Source organism: Sinocyclocheilus rhinocerous, unplaced genomic scaffold (assembly GCF_001515625.1).
Source record: "Sinocyclocheilus rhinocerous isolate Xijiao unplaced genomic scaffold, SAMN03320098_v1.1 scaffold1376, whole genome shotgun sequence".
Taxonomy (NCBI): Eukaryota; Metazoa; Chordata; class Actinopteri; order Cypriniformes; family Cyprinidae; genus Sinocyclocheilus; species Sinocyclocheilus rhinocerous.
Window position 1 is genome coordinate 253,559 of NW_015646354.1, and position 13,706 is coordinate 267,264.

General features: G+C 37.6%; 2 protein-coding genes across 3 annotated transcripts in view; one reads left to right on the plus strand and one right to left on the minus strand.

The window, feature by feature from the left end:
• Positions 1-401: 401 nt before the first annotated feature.
• On the minus strand, positions 402-3,592 carry LOC107707548 (uncharacterized). The gene is made up of 2 exons (XM_016511613.1): positions 3,513-3,592; positions 402-2,399 (listed from the first exon to the last, which is right to left on the minus strand). The coding sequence occupies exon 2, from the start codon at positions 2,393-2,395 to the stop codon at positions 554-556; it is 1,842 nt and encodes a 613-aa protein (XP_016367099.1). The 5' UTR covers positions 2,396-2,399; positions 3,513-3,592; the 3' UTR covers positions 402-553.
• A 5,854-nt stretch (positions 3,593-9,446) lies between these two features.
• LOC107707549 (GTPase HRas) overlaps positions 9,447-13,706 on the plus strand; it is a 38,998-nt gene continuing 34,738 nt past the window's right edge. Inside the window, exon 1 of one of the 2 annotated variants that reach the window (XM_016511615.1) lies at positions 9,447-9,601. The gene's annotated coding sequence lies outside the window, so the exon portion shown is untranslated. The remainder of the gene's footprint in view (positions 9,602-13,706) is intronic. The other variant, XM_016511614.1, reaches the window with a different exon arrangement.

Below are 13,706 nucleotides of genomic sequence, written 5' to 3' on the forward strand. Positions count from 1 at the left end.
TGCTCAAAAACAAGTCATTGTGATATAATGGGCTATATGGAGACATCGTTATCTGTCTGGACCATTAGTCTGCTCGACCACAGAGAAGCAGAGCCTCATCGCTCTCATGCTCTGTTCGTAAACCCTTCACTAGGGCTGCAAAGGGGCGGAAGATTTCCCATACATTTCCAGGAAATTTCCATGGGAACTTCATCTCGGGAATTTTGGAAATATTCCAAGTTGGAAACTTTACAGGAATTTATTTGAATTATTTAGAAAATGTATATAAACTGTATATACAGACATAAACATAAACATTTTGTTCGGTCATAAGCTGACATGCACGCAAACGAATGCACAAATGACATTTTTGACTTTGATGTAATTGTAATTAGAACTTTAATTCATTCTTTCATTGAGCAACACAATGTTGAATGAACAAAAAACCCCGTATTTCCTTATGTTTGCTTTAAAACGAAAGCCTTCCCCTTCCAAAAAAAGTCCCATTCAAAATGAAAGTGAAAGTATTTTCTCCTATGCTTCTTAAGTCTCTGCATTTTTCCTCTTAATCTATTCAGGTCTCGTTGGCTTGTTCCTGGACCTCGTCAACATCCTCCATGTCTGCTTCCTCGACATCTGACTCGCCTTCATCTTCGGTGTCACAGTCCAGCCTTGTCCAGGATGGCTCTGTGTCAGGCTCAAAGAGCCGTAGGTTTGCCCTGGTGGCCACCAGCTTCTCCTCCCTTGCATTCGTGAGCCTGTTGCGAACCTTTGCGTGTGTGTTCCCAAACAGTGAGCAGTTGCGCTCGGAGGCGGCTGATGTTGGTGGGATTTGAAGGATGATAGACGCTACAGGCGCAAGTGCCTCAGATCCACAAAGTCCTTTCCACCAGGTACATGCAGATATGTGCTGGCACGATTGCCATATCCCATCCCATTCCCAAAGGCCTTGCTTGGTACGGTACTTTGCTAGACTGCCGAGAACCTTGCCTTCATCAAGCCCAAGACGGTGAGACATGGCAGTAATAACAGCGTAAGCACTGCGGATCTCTTCAGCAGAGAGTATGCTTTTCTCATACTTTGGGTCCAGCATGTATGCTGCTGCGTGTATTGGTTTCATGCAGAACTCTTGGTGCTTCTCCAGGGACTTGACCACTGCAGTCTCCTCTGCTTGCAGCAGCAGGGAGGCGGTCAGGACGGTTTGTATTTCCTCTCTGAGCTCAGCAAACAGATATTTAACATCTGACAAGATGGCAGTATCCCCTTCTATCTTGGCAATAGCTGCTGCTATTGGTTTGAGGATTCTCTGGCTGCCAGTCACTCTTTCCCAGAACATATCATCTAACAGGATTCTCTTGATGGCACTTTCAATGGCTGCAGTCTGGGATATGGCCATCTCTTGCAAAGACTCCTTCCCCTCTAGCAGACTGTCGTACATGACGACAACCCCACCCCATCGAGTGACGCTGGGGAGCTTCAGTGTGGCGTTCCTGTTTTTTCCTTTTTGCTTAGAGAGGTAGATTGCTGAAGCTACCTGTTTGCCCTTCACATAGTTCACGACTTGCTTCGCTGTCTTGTACAGTGTGTTCATTGTATTCAGTGCCATGATGTCCTCAAGGAGACGATTAAGAGCATGGGCAGCACAGCCAATTGTTGTTATGTGAGGGTAGGTCTCCTTCACGTGTGCCCAAGCAACTTTCATGTTTGCAGCATTGTCAGTCACAAGTGCACAAACCTTCTCAGGTCCAAGATCACTGATGACTGCTTTCAGCTCATCAGCAATGTAGGAGCCTGTGTGTCTGTTGTCCTTTGTGTCTGTGCTCTTATAGAATATTAATTGAGGGCTGGTGACAATGTAGTTGATAATTCCTTGTCCCCGGACATTTGACCACCCATCAGAGATGATGGAAATGCAGTCTGCTTTGTCAACGGTTTGCTTGACCTTTGCTTGCACTCTGTTGAACTCTCTATCCAGCAAATGAGTAGACAAAGCATGACTGGTGGGAGGTGTGTACGCGGGGCGAAGGACACTCAGGAATCTCATCCAATAGACATTGGCTGTGAGCATCAGAGGTGAGCCAGTTGCATACACTGCTCGAGCAAAACATTCATCAGCATTTCTCTGGCTACGTTCATCCATTGAGTCCAACAACCCTCCGATTCCAGAGTGGCCGGGAGCTGACGAGAGGGTGTCTGAATCGGAATCATTTTCACATCGGATGGAAGCAGATGAACTCTTGTCTGGGGTTGCTTGTTTCGAGCTCTGGGAAAACTTTGGGCACTTGGCTATATGCTGCTGCATCTTTGTGGCATTCTTAACATAGGTCTTTGCACAGTATTTGCAACTGTACACAGCCTTTCCTTCCAGATTGGCTGAGATGAAATGTATCCACACCTGAGATGGTGTGCGTGGCATTGTTCTGTGGAATAAAATGATATATAAACTATTTTAATATAACCATTTTACAATTGCTGCAAATGAATAGAAATAGGCTAGATGAATAAATACGTCTCAATCAGCATGCTTGCTAAATCAAACGATAACTTAGTATATACAGTATCAGTCAAAAGCGTTTTACTTTTTAATGTTTTTAAAAAAAAGAAGTCTCATGCTCATCATTCCAGCAAGCCTGCATTTATTTGATCAAAAATGCAGAAAAACAGTAATATTGTGAAATATTATTACAATTTAAAATAACGGCTTTCTTTTTTTAATGTACTTTAAAATATCATTTATTTCTGTGATGCAAAGCTGAATTTTCATCAGCCATTACTCCAGTTTTCAGTGTCACGTGATCCTTCAGAAATCATTTTAATATGCTGATTTATTACCAATGTTGGAAACATTTGCTCTGTCTAATATTTTTTTGGGAACCTGCGATCCTTTTTTCAGGATTCATTGATGAATAAAAAGTTTAAAAGAACAGAATTTATTCAAAACAGAAATCATTTTCTTTACTATCACTTTTTATCAATTTAACATATCCTTGCTGATTAAAAGTATTAATTTCTTTAAAAAACAAAACAAAAAAACAACTGTTTCCAATTATAAATAAATTAATAAAATTAGTATATTAGAATGATTTCTGAAGGATCACGCGCCACTGAAGACTGGAGTATTGGCTGATGAAAATTCAGCTTTGCATCACAGAAATACATTACATTTTAAAGTATATTAAAACAGAAAACCATTATTTTTAATTGTAGTAATATTTCACAATATTAGTTTTGATCTGTTTTTGATCAAATAAATGCAGGCTTGATGAGCATACGAGACTTCTATCAAAAATTATAAATAGTAGTGTGTCCAAACATTTTACCAGTAACATACTGTACGATAACAGAAAACTAGCAGAAAGAGCATCACAGCTTGAGCTACCTAGCACATGATATCTAGCCTCATAAACTAGCTTACATGTAGCATACTTGATTTACTGCCTAGCTAGCTACTGTATAAACATACTTTTGTATTTGCTAGTTAAACTTTAATACTGTAGATCAAATGTATTTACCAAAGTAATATCAAAACTTACTTGAATGGATGTAGTCTTCGGGTTCAAATGCAGAACTGTGGCTTCAAGAGTCTTGTGATAGGCAGACCTTGGAAAATCGGGGGGGAATTCCCCTCTTAAGTGACTAAGAGGGCGGGGGATGGCCTTAGAGTTTTTTTTTGGTTTGTTTTATTATCTCACCTAAAGGTTTGCTCAGTCAGTCTATTTGTTTTTACAGTGGTAACATGTTGGTTCACAATAGCTTACACACTGCACAAGAAAGTTTTAAACATAAATGTGTGTAATATTTATGTAATTTACATGACTAATCACCAAGATGGACTTTTTTTGAAATTATTTTGTGTGCAGGATTCAAGAAATCAGTTTCTCCTATTAAAAATACTTTCATATTAGAAAAACAAAAAGAGTTTTTTATCGGTTCAGTCTCTGTAAGCCTTTGCCTCTGAATGCTGTTGGATATCTTTAAAGAGGAAAGAGTATGCCAGGTCGGTCAGACCACATCGAGCCAGACATAAGACCTGCAGGTGAGAAAGGCCGGTTCCCAGATCCCTGAGGAAATACTGAGAATAATAAGCCTTTATCTGATTCACTTCCTCTGTAGGGTTGCAGAGGGGCGGAAACTTTCCGGAAACTTTCCATGGGAACTTCATCTGGGGAATTTTGGAAATATTCCAAATTGGGAACTTCACAGGAATTTACGGGAATTAATTGGAAATTTGGGGAAATTTATAGAAACTGTCTCTCATACAAACATAAACATAAACATTTTGTTTGATCATAAGCTGACATGCATGCAAACTAATACAAATTTTTAAAAAATGACATTTTAAATATTTTTGGAATCTGTGATGCTTTTTCTCAGGATTTATTGATGAATAAAAACTTAGAAAGAACAGCATTTATTCAAAATAGAAATCTGTTCTAACAATATATAAGTCTTTACTATTACTTTTTATTAATTTGACATCCTTGTTGAATAAAAGTATTAATTTCTTTAAAAAACAAAACAAAATACTGACCCCAAACTTTTGAATGGTAGTGTATTGTTAAAATATGATTTATATTTTAAATAAATACTGTTCTTTTAAAACTTTTTATTCATCAAAGAATCCCCAAAAAAAGTATCACAAGTAATAAAAAAATATTAAGCAGCACACCTGTTTCCAAAATTGATAATAAATTAGCATATTAGAATGATTTCTGAAGATCATGTGACACTGAAGACTGGAGTAATGATGCTGAAAATTCAGCTTTGCATCACAGCAATACATTCTAGTATTATATTTATCAGTATTTGTCATTATTTTAAATTGTAATAATACTTCACAAATATTACCGTTTTGTTCTGTATTTTGATCAAATAAATGAAGGCTTGATGAGCAAAAGAGATGCAATGTTTAAAAACATTAAAAATAGTAACATGTCCAAACTTTTGACCAGTACTGTACTTCTGTATGATAACAGAAAACTGGCAAACAGAAAGAGCATGACAGCTTGAGCTAGCTAGCACATGATACCTAGCCTCATACATTGTCAATGAAATAGTGCTAACTAGCTTAGATTTTTCATATCTGGTTTACTGGCTATACTCTATAAATACTTTTTGGTATTTGCTAGTTAAACTTTAACACCATAGATCAAATATATTTGCCCAAGTAATATCAAAAGTTAGATGTAGTCTTTGGGCTCAAATGCATCAAGTGTGGCTTCAGAGAAAATGGAGGGGAATCCCTCTCTTAGGTGACTAGAGGGGATTGTGTGTGGGGGAGGGTCATTTTAGACAGGTTTATTATTATTATCATCTCACCTAAATGTTTGCTCAGTCAGTGTATTTGTTTTTACAGTGGTATAATTTAGTTGCACAGTAGCTTACACACAGCACAAGGAAGTTTTAAACATACATTTTTGTAATATTCATGTAATTTAGGGTTAGGGTGTTGATGTTTTGTGTGCAGGATTCAAGAAATGATCTGTTCATGTTAAGGAGGAAAGCACAGTGCATGTAGGGGGTGTGGCCTGCACTAAGCAGTGTGCTGTGTGCATGTGATTGAGCAATGTGTAGTGTAGAATTTAAATGAAATTGCATTAAATCTGGTTGTTTTAACCAAAATTATGCTGCAAGATTTTTTTCTCAACTATATCTAAGTTCCCAGTTCCTGCAATTTTGCAAATTCCCAGTTTATTCCCGTTAATTCCCATGGAAAGTTTCCAGTCGTGAAAATTCCCGGAACTTTGCAACCCTCTGTCTATATTATTATATCTCAATGCATGTTTATCTTCTGTGAAATGTATGGGTTCTGTATTCTTTTATAAATTCTATTTGTTTGGTTTTTGAGGATGAGGCCTTTAGCTGTTGGCGCCTGCCTACTTTGGCTTTTATTTGTATGGACTACATTTATTATTTACATTTATGGTGTTTTTTAATGGTGTTCATGTTGTTTAATCTTGATATCAAAAAGCCTGTTTCCACCACAGGAACTTTCACCAGGAACTAGGGACTTTGGGCCGGTATTCGGTGTGTTTCCACCACAGGAAGCAGGATCTAAATAAAGTTCCTGGTTAAAATTTGCCTCTCAGAAAGTCCCTGCTCACGAGGTAGTACTTTTTCAAAGGTCAGGAACTTTTGGGGGCGGGACTTGGGCGCTGAGCATGCTGATTGGTTGAGTTCACAGCATTGTATTTCAACCACCATTTATAAACATAATTTTCTAAATATTACTGTTATTGTGTCATGAAATGTAGTTTTAAGAATATTTCAGGTGAGAATGTAGTTGTTTAAAACTCAAATCTGCGGTTTATTTATAAAGACAGCGCCTATTTGAAAGTGTGCATCGCTGATTTCGGAGACGTGAGCTCCAGGCGATCAGCGGGCGCTCAGTGCTCATGTTTCCCGACGAGAGCAGCCTCAACTCGGCTAGTCCTTCTGACATTTGCTGCTGGCTCTGATGTCTCTGTACTGGTTAAACATGAGATATAATTCATTTTAGGTAAATCTAACAGGTAATCTTTGGTCTTTATTCTATTAATATGTTAAAATGAAAATGAAAAGAGGCAATGCTGTTTTTTCCGGGGCTATTAATAGCCTATGTTTAAATGAAACGAAAAGAGGCAGTGGTGTTTGATATCATATTTCGTCTTATTGTAAATACAGAGTAGCCAAAGCAAGCTGACTGATGTTATGAAGTACGGACTTGCGTCGTCCCGTCCGCGGGAGTTCACAATCCCGAGTTGAACTTGCGAAGTCCGAACTACCGACAATTTGCGAAATTACCAAGTCCGAAATTTGCATACTTGGTATTGAGAAACGGCGCTGGACTTGGAGGAGCAGTTGCGCACAGTCCTACGTCACCAGACTATTTGCCTAATCTTCACATTACTTTAGGCCATACCTGTCAACCCTCCCGTTTTTCCTGGGATTCTCCCGTATTTTACCATTCTATCCCGCTATCATCCCGTTTAAATATTTTCCCGTATTTCTCCCGTATTTTTTAACTTTCTATTAAAAAAAAAAAATCCCACTGGGCGTATCTTATATGCTTGCTACATTCGCTTCCGGTAAAACTCCCATTTGTATGGTCCAAACCTCATTGAATAATCACATCAACAAATTCCAAGGTTGTCCAGTTGCCAGATCTTGTATGAAACGCATCTTTCTCACACGATCGACGCATACAAATTTTAACCCATTTGTCCCCTCAACTTGGCAACCTACAGCCCAGTGATGCTATTGATATGTGCGCGGAAGGAAACAATGCTCAGTGTAGAAATGGGAGGAGAAGACTCTGGTGCTCCAGTGAAAAAAACTAAATATACATGTAAATATTTACATGTATAAAGAGATATAGCTTACACTTCAAAAGGCTATTTAATTGATTAAATATGAGCGCTGCAAGTTTCAAAGTCAGGTGTGAATTGTTTGATATTAATTGTTTACATTAATATAAAAATAAAATGAAATAAAATAATATAATATAAAATTGTTACTTTTGACTCCGCCCCCCCGACCGAAGTTGTAACTGTAACTGTAAACTGTAAAGTTACAAAGCTACGAGAATACTTTTTTGCGCAAAGAAAACAAAAATAACGACTTTATTCCACATTTTCGTCTCTACTGCGTCACTTGTGGACACGCGTTCACGACAGTAGCATGACGCGAGCGTGTGGTGGCGCTGACCCAGATCTCGTAGCTTCGTAACTTTACAGTTGAACCACTGATGTCACACGGGCTACTTTGTCGATCATCTTGGTACTTTTAACGTGGTAGTTACCTTGCTGTCTATGGGAAGGTCAGAGAGCCCTCAGATTTCATCAAAAATATCTTAAATTGTGTTGAACAACATGAGGGTGAGTAATTAATTACAGAATTTTTAATTTTTGGGTGAACTAACCCTTTAATACCAGTTTGTGAGGTGAGAGACTCTGATCGAGTTTAATAAACCAGATCCACTGAACACAGTCACGTTGGACAGAGCTGTGCCTGGTCTCTTCTTTATCGACGTTTCACTCGACATCTCTAACCTTTATTGCATCTGCCCTGAAGAAATGTTAACAGTTTTGGAGAAAACAGCAAATTCAATAAACTGTTAAAATAGCATACAATATATTAGCATTGTATTTTATACAGTTTAACTATGTTCTTACCTTTTGCGCCTAATTAACGTGATATTCAGTGTAGCATTTATCTTCTGCCTAACTGGACAGCAAGAGGATAAGTTTGCTTAGCAACGGGATCTACTTCCTGGATACGGGCAAACGTGGGATTTGTAGTTCATTAAGAAACGTGACAAAATGATAAAAATGTCTGTAGCAGATGAATGTTACATTCACACTGAAGTTATTTATTGACTCAATAATAGACTAAATGTTTGCGTTATTAAGATGCTTTACAGTTTAGTGTTCTTATTGTGTGTTCAGTTGTTGTGGCACCCTGGGGAAACACAGTAACAGTCTTTCCCTATATAGCCTATCCCTTAAAGGGGTCATATGATGCGATTTCAAGTTTTCCTGTCTCTTTGGAGTGTTACAAGCAGATTGTGCATAGATAAGATCCCTGAAGTTGCAAAGACTAAAGTCTCAAAACCAAAGAGACATACTTTATCAAAGGAGGACCTACAATAATGTACAGTATTTGAAAAATAATGTGTTTTTTGAACATTAAAGCATGTCAACATATTCTGTTACACCAAATACACAAAATAATGATCTTTAAAAAAGCATCATATGACCCCTTTAAAAACTGACCAGATAAGCAGCATCCGCAGAAAGACAGAAAGCCTGGTCAAGATACTCACTAAAAATGACAAAGACTGGCCAAAATATACACAAAGGTTTAAATTTTTTAAAATACATGAATTAAAAATATATGTTTGAAAAACAAATATGAATTTTCCAGTAATGATACAACTACAATTACAGTAATATAATTATTAATCACAATTATAGTAGTACTTACAATAGTTATAAATGTAAAAAATATTAATGGACAGCTATTCGATGTAGTTTTTTTTATCGCCTTTTTAAATCTAAATTAATACAAAAACTCTAAGATTGTGGCCCAGTTTAGTCATAAACTTCAACATTAAGTAGTTGAATTACACTGTAAATAAAGAAACAAGAAGTGCCACTTGTTCATAAATCTTTTGCATAATCACACTCGAAAAATAATTTGATACAGCACGTTTGAACGGCTGTGTGCAAAGCGGTGCAAAGCAGAAGATACGTATTCTGGCGGGTGTGGATTGTACTAATCCGATTGGTTGTTGTGTTTTTGGAGGCGGGACCAAGCCTTGTGATTGGCTGTATTCTCGGTCGATCAGCCTCCCAGGCGCTAAACGAGCCACTTTTCTGGAATCGGCTAAAGATACCGTGCAGCGTCACCAGGATCTACTTAATATTCATAGGCTGAGCCTTTGCTGCATTGGGATTGGTGACTGGGCCGAGGGGCGGGGCTGTGTGTCGTGTGGGGCAGGGCGTAGGCCGTAGGCACACAAATACACACTACAGCGGAGCACATTGTTCACACTGGACTGTCTGCTACATCTAATGCAATCCAGGAAAAGCTCGAAGTAAAAGAAATCTCCTGGAGAGTTACTGTATCCGGGGAATCAGAGGTGAAGTGACAATTTTTTGTGTGTTATTTTAAGCATAAATCGTTAGATTGCATTGTAAGGTGACCAAGTGGACCGACTCATAGTAGCAAGTATTGTTTACCTAAAACACATATTTGTATTAATTTACACACACAGTTAGTTGATATTTGTGGCGATTATTGGTGCGTTTTTATAATTGCATGGAGAATGTTTACATATGTGTGGACGATCAGTCATCGATGGATTCCAGTAACGTTACTATTCTGTACTTTTAATAATAAGCGTTTTATTTTAAATTATTTGATGAAAATAGAAATAAAAAAATCATATAGTATTTATTTAATTAGATTATTTTGATCCACCCGTCACAATGAAACCCGTTCAAGCATCTAAACACTGAATCAGATCAGTTTACACTGAATCAGACTCTAGTAATCGATCAGACTGACCGTTGCTTCTTTTCCCGCCAGCTTGTCGTTACCGGAAAAGATTTCACGTCTAACACTGAATGTAAACATGTTGTCTGTTGTCTAATTTGTTAACTTTTAGCGGCATCCATGTGACAGTTACGAGCCTCTCTGTATAAACTTGGGTGACGCCCCATAGTACCGGACGAACAATTGCAAATAACTACTATGACAAAGACGAGCTCATGAATATTAAGTAGTCCATCCCGAGTTTGCTCCAATGGCGAAGGACCGTTTGCCGAATACTAACTAGTTTCCGCTGACGTCTCTTGGTAGCGCGCCAATAGCAAAGGCTCCGCTTATGAATATTAAGATATCTCGCCATAGTAGGATTCGTAATTTCTGGACGATGAAGAGCAGTGCGGAAGTTTAATAATCTGTTTCAACGCAGATCAATCAAGTTAAGGTCGCTTAAGTACAAAAGTTTTATTTTATTGCACCTGTAGTAGATTTGTATACTGTACAGCGAGTTTTGTGGATTTTAATACAAAATGAAAGTATGTTCTTCTGAAGCCATATGGACTGTTTACTGTTATTTAAGATGATGTGAATAGGTAGGTAATATTATGCAATAACATTTTTATCAATAGTCGATTAATCTATATTTACAGGCTCTTTTCACTGTGAAGAGTGCACTAAATTGACATTATGTAACTGTATGCTTATATGTCTGTGACTGTGAATCTTAAATATGAACCAGTCTGCTGAACAACAGGTTTAAGCAGGTTTAAGATGCTTTCTGGTCTTAAAGGGTTAGTTCACCCCAAAATGAAAATTAGGCTGCGTTTTACTCACCCCCGAGGCATCCTAGGTGTATATGACTTTCTTCTTTCAGATGAATCCAGTCGGAGTTATATTAAAAATTGTCTTTGATCTTTCAAGCTGTAGTCAGGTCTGTTGGCTGGTTTTATAGGGGTTTTAGGCTGGTTTGGTTGAGAAATCAGCTAGCCTAGCCAAAGACCTGCCAGGTTAAACCAGTTAAGACCATCTTAAACCAGACCAGGGTTGGATATTGTTATCTAAAATTAAAACTGTTTTTTTTTTAAAAATCTGAAATAAAATATAAATGTTAGATGGGAAAACTAAAAAAAAAAAAAATCTTAAATGAAAATTAAGCAACTAACTAAAATAAGTTAAAAAAGTTTAGGTTAAAGTACTAAATTAAAATAAAGCTAAATAGAAAAAAACTAACAAAAATTACTTAATAAAAACATAAAATACAATAAAAAATAAAAATGACAGTCACCTAGCAAAATTACTAAAACATAAATTAAAAATAAATGCTACAATATTATTAAATACTATAATAGTATATGAAAAATACTAAAATAAACTAATTAAAATACTAATAAAAAGTTTAGATTAAAGTACTAAATTAAAATAAAGTGAAAGAAAAAATCATTAAAATTACTATAAAAAAATAAAAATGACAGTCACGTAGTAAAATTACTAAAACGTAACTTAAAAATAAATGCTACAATATTATTAAATACTATAATAGTATATGAACAATACTAAAATAACACTGGCTAAGACCAGAAAACCAGTTTATGCTGGGGGTTTTTTTCCCAGAAGGTAGGAAGAATGTATTTGTAAATGCAAACACCAGCAAATTAACACTTAATTATATTTATTTGAGAAATATTGTTGCATCATGACTCATTCACTGAGTTTGAGATATATGGATGCGTTCATATTTGTGTTGGCATTTTATGTAATCTTTCTCCATACCGTGCAGTAATGCGCTCAGACCAACATTGTCTTGAAGTGTCTGCAGTGTAGGGCAGCACATTTAGGCTAGACAGATATAATGATCTGACCAGTGCTGGTTATTTTGGGGGATGATGTCAGTCGCTCGCTCAGCCTGGATCTGTTATGGTTCCTCAGTGTTCGATTCCTTCGTCTCCCATGCGAGATTGCTTCTACTGTCTGAACCGGACTGGAAATCACTTAGGCCTGCTTCTGTTGTAGGGTTGCGGCTCAGTGAAAATTGATACTTCATATTCTGTTGAGACCATTTACTTGTGCCCTAACATAATGTCTAGCAACATGTTATTTTAAATTACCCTAACTGTCAGATCACAATGATTAGGCAAATCATTTTAATTTCCAAATCCTAGGTATTGGATGCATGTCGTGTCGGTAAAACGCAGAGCTGATAGTGTCAGTAAGTTTATCCTGAGCGTCCAGAGGGACTATAGGGTTTCATATTGGCCGCTCATGGTGACAGGGTGTATGTATGCGGCTCTAAAGTCTTGGCAGATCCCAGAGCCGATGTCTAGTTCTTGCTTTCAGCCCTGCCTGTAGTTTTTCAATGATAAATCACATCGCTTACTGACGAGAGGAATGCTATTGCTTTCCTAAGCAATCACACTTACCATATTCACCAGACAGATGATAAAACGGGTGAAAAATTCTCCATTAAAGGAGGAACCGAGTGATAACTAGAGACCTAGGGATGATTCAAAATGAGATATTTACAGAAACACAGAATTTGAATTAATTTGAAATTAATTTAGGCGAAAACCAAAAATAAAGTTTGGTACTAAATGTGGGTGATTGAACCGCTGTGCCTGTGAATCTTTATAAATCTGAACCAAAACCTGCTGAAATGCAGGTTTAAGCAGGTCTAAGACGCTTTCTGGTCTCACTGTTTGCTGGTTTTGGGCTGCTGGGGTTGGGATAGGGCTGGCCGATATGGTCAAAAAAATTATCACGATAATTGTTTTCATATCAGTCGATATCGATAATTATCACGATAAATGTCAAATCTTTATTTCTTTCAAGTTTAAAGACAGATTTTTGCTCCAAAGTGAAAGTTGTAGAAACCAGACCATTAATTTTCCTTAACAAAATAAATTCATCGCTGAATTCAAGCACTTCACACTGGATCTCTCAGCGCTGTTTGCTCACGTGACCGAGTAAACACATCTGCTCTGAGCTCGCAACGCGCGACAGTTTGAACTTTGATCCGAGCGGATAAACGGTCCGTGTGGTACGATTCAAATGAGTCGCACTGTTTCGTTCCGCTTTAGGCGCATAAACATTATATCGAACATTTATCGAACTCTTCATATCGTTTTATCGAGGGAAATTATATCGCGATAATTATCGTTATCGCCCAGCCCTAGGTTGGGAGATCAGCTAGACTAGCCAAAGACCTGCCAGGTTAAACCAGTTAAGTCCATCAGTAAAAGCCAGTGTTGAAAATGATTTACTAAAACCAATACAAATCATTTTCAGTAATTTAAATAAAGCTGAAATTAAATCAAATCAAATAAATTAGGGACGTAGGAATTAGAGTCCGACCGATATATCGTTTTGCCGATATGAGCCTGTCGCCGATATATCGGTATCGGCGAATATGCCGCCAATATGAAATTTTTTTTTACAGAACATATAATGCAGATAAAATGCTTGAAATGGTGTAATTACTTAGTTTGTCCAGCAGAGCGCGCTCCATTGTTTGCTACTGGCGATCTGGATGAAACGCTTTAAAGCTTAAGTCTATGGAAAACCATTGAAACTTTGAACGGCCATATCTCCGTAATGGTGCGGCGAATCCACACCAAATTCGGGGGATCTCTTCAGCTCGAGGAACCCTCTCGAACGCGAATCGAGTGTACGTCTCGAGGCCCTCTTTCGAAGGAGACCACCCC

Coding starts and splice junctions, on each gene's coding strand:
- LOC107707548 (XM_016511613.1), bottom strand. CDS start 2,395: ATGCCACGCACACCATCTCAGGTGTGGATACATTTCATCTCAGCCAAT.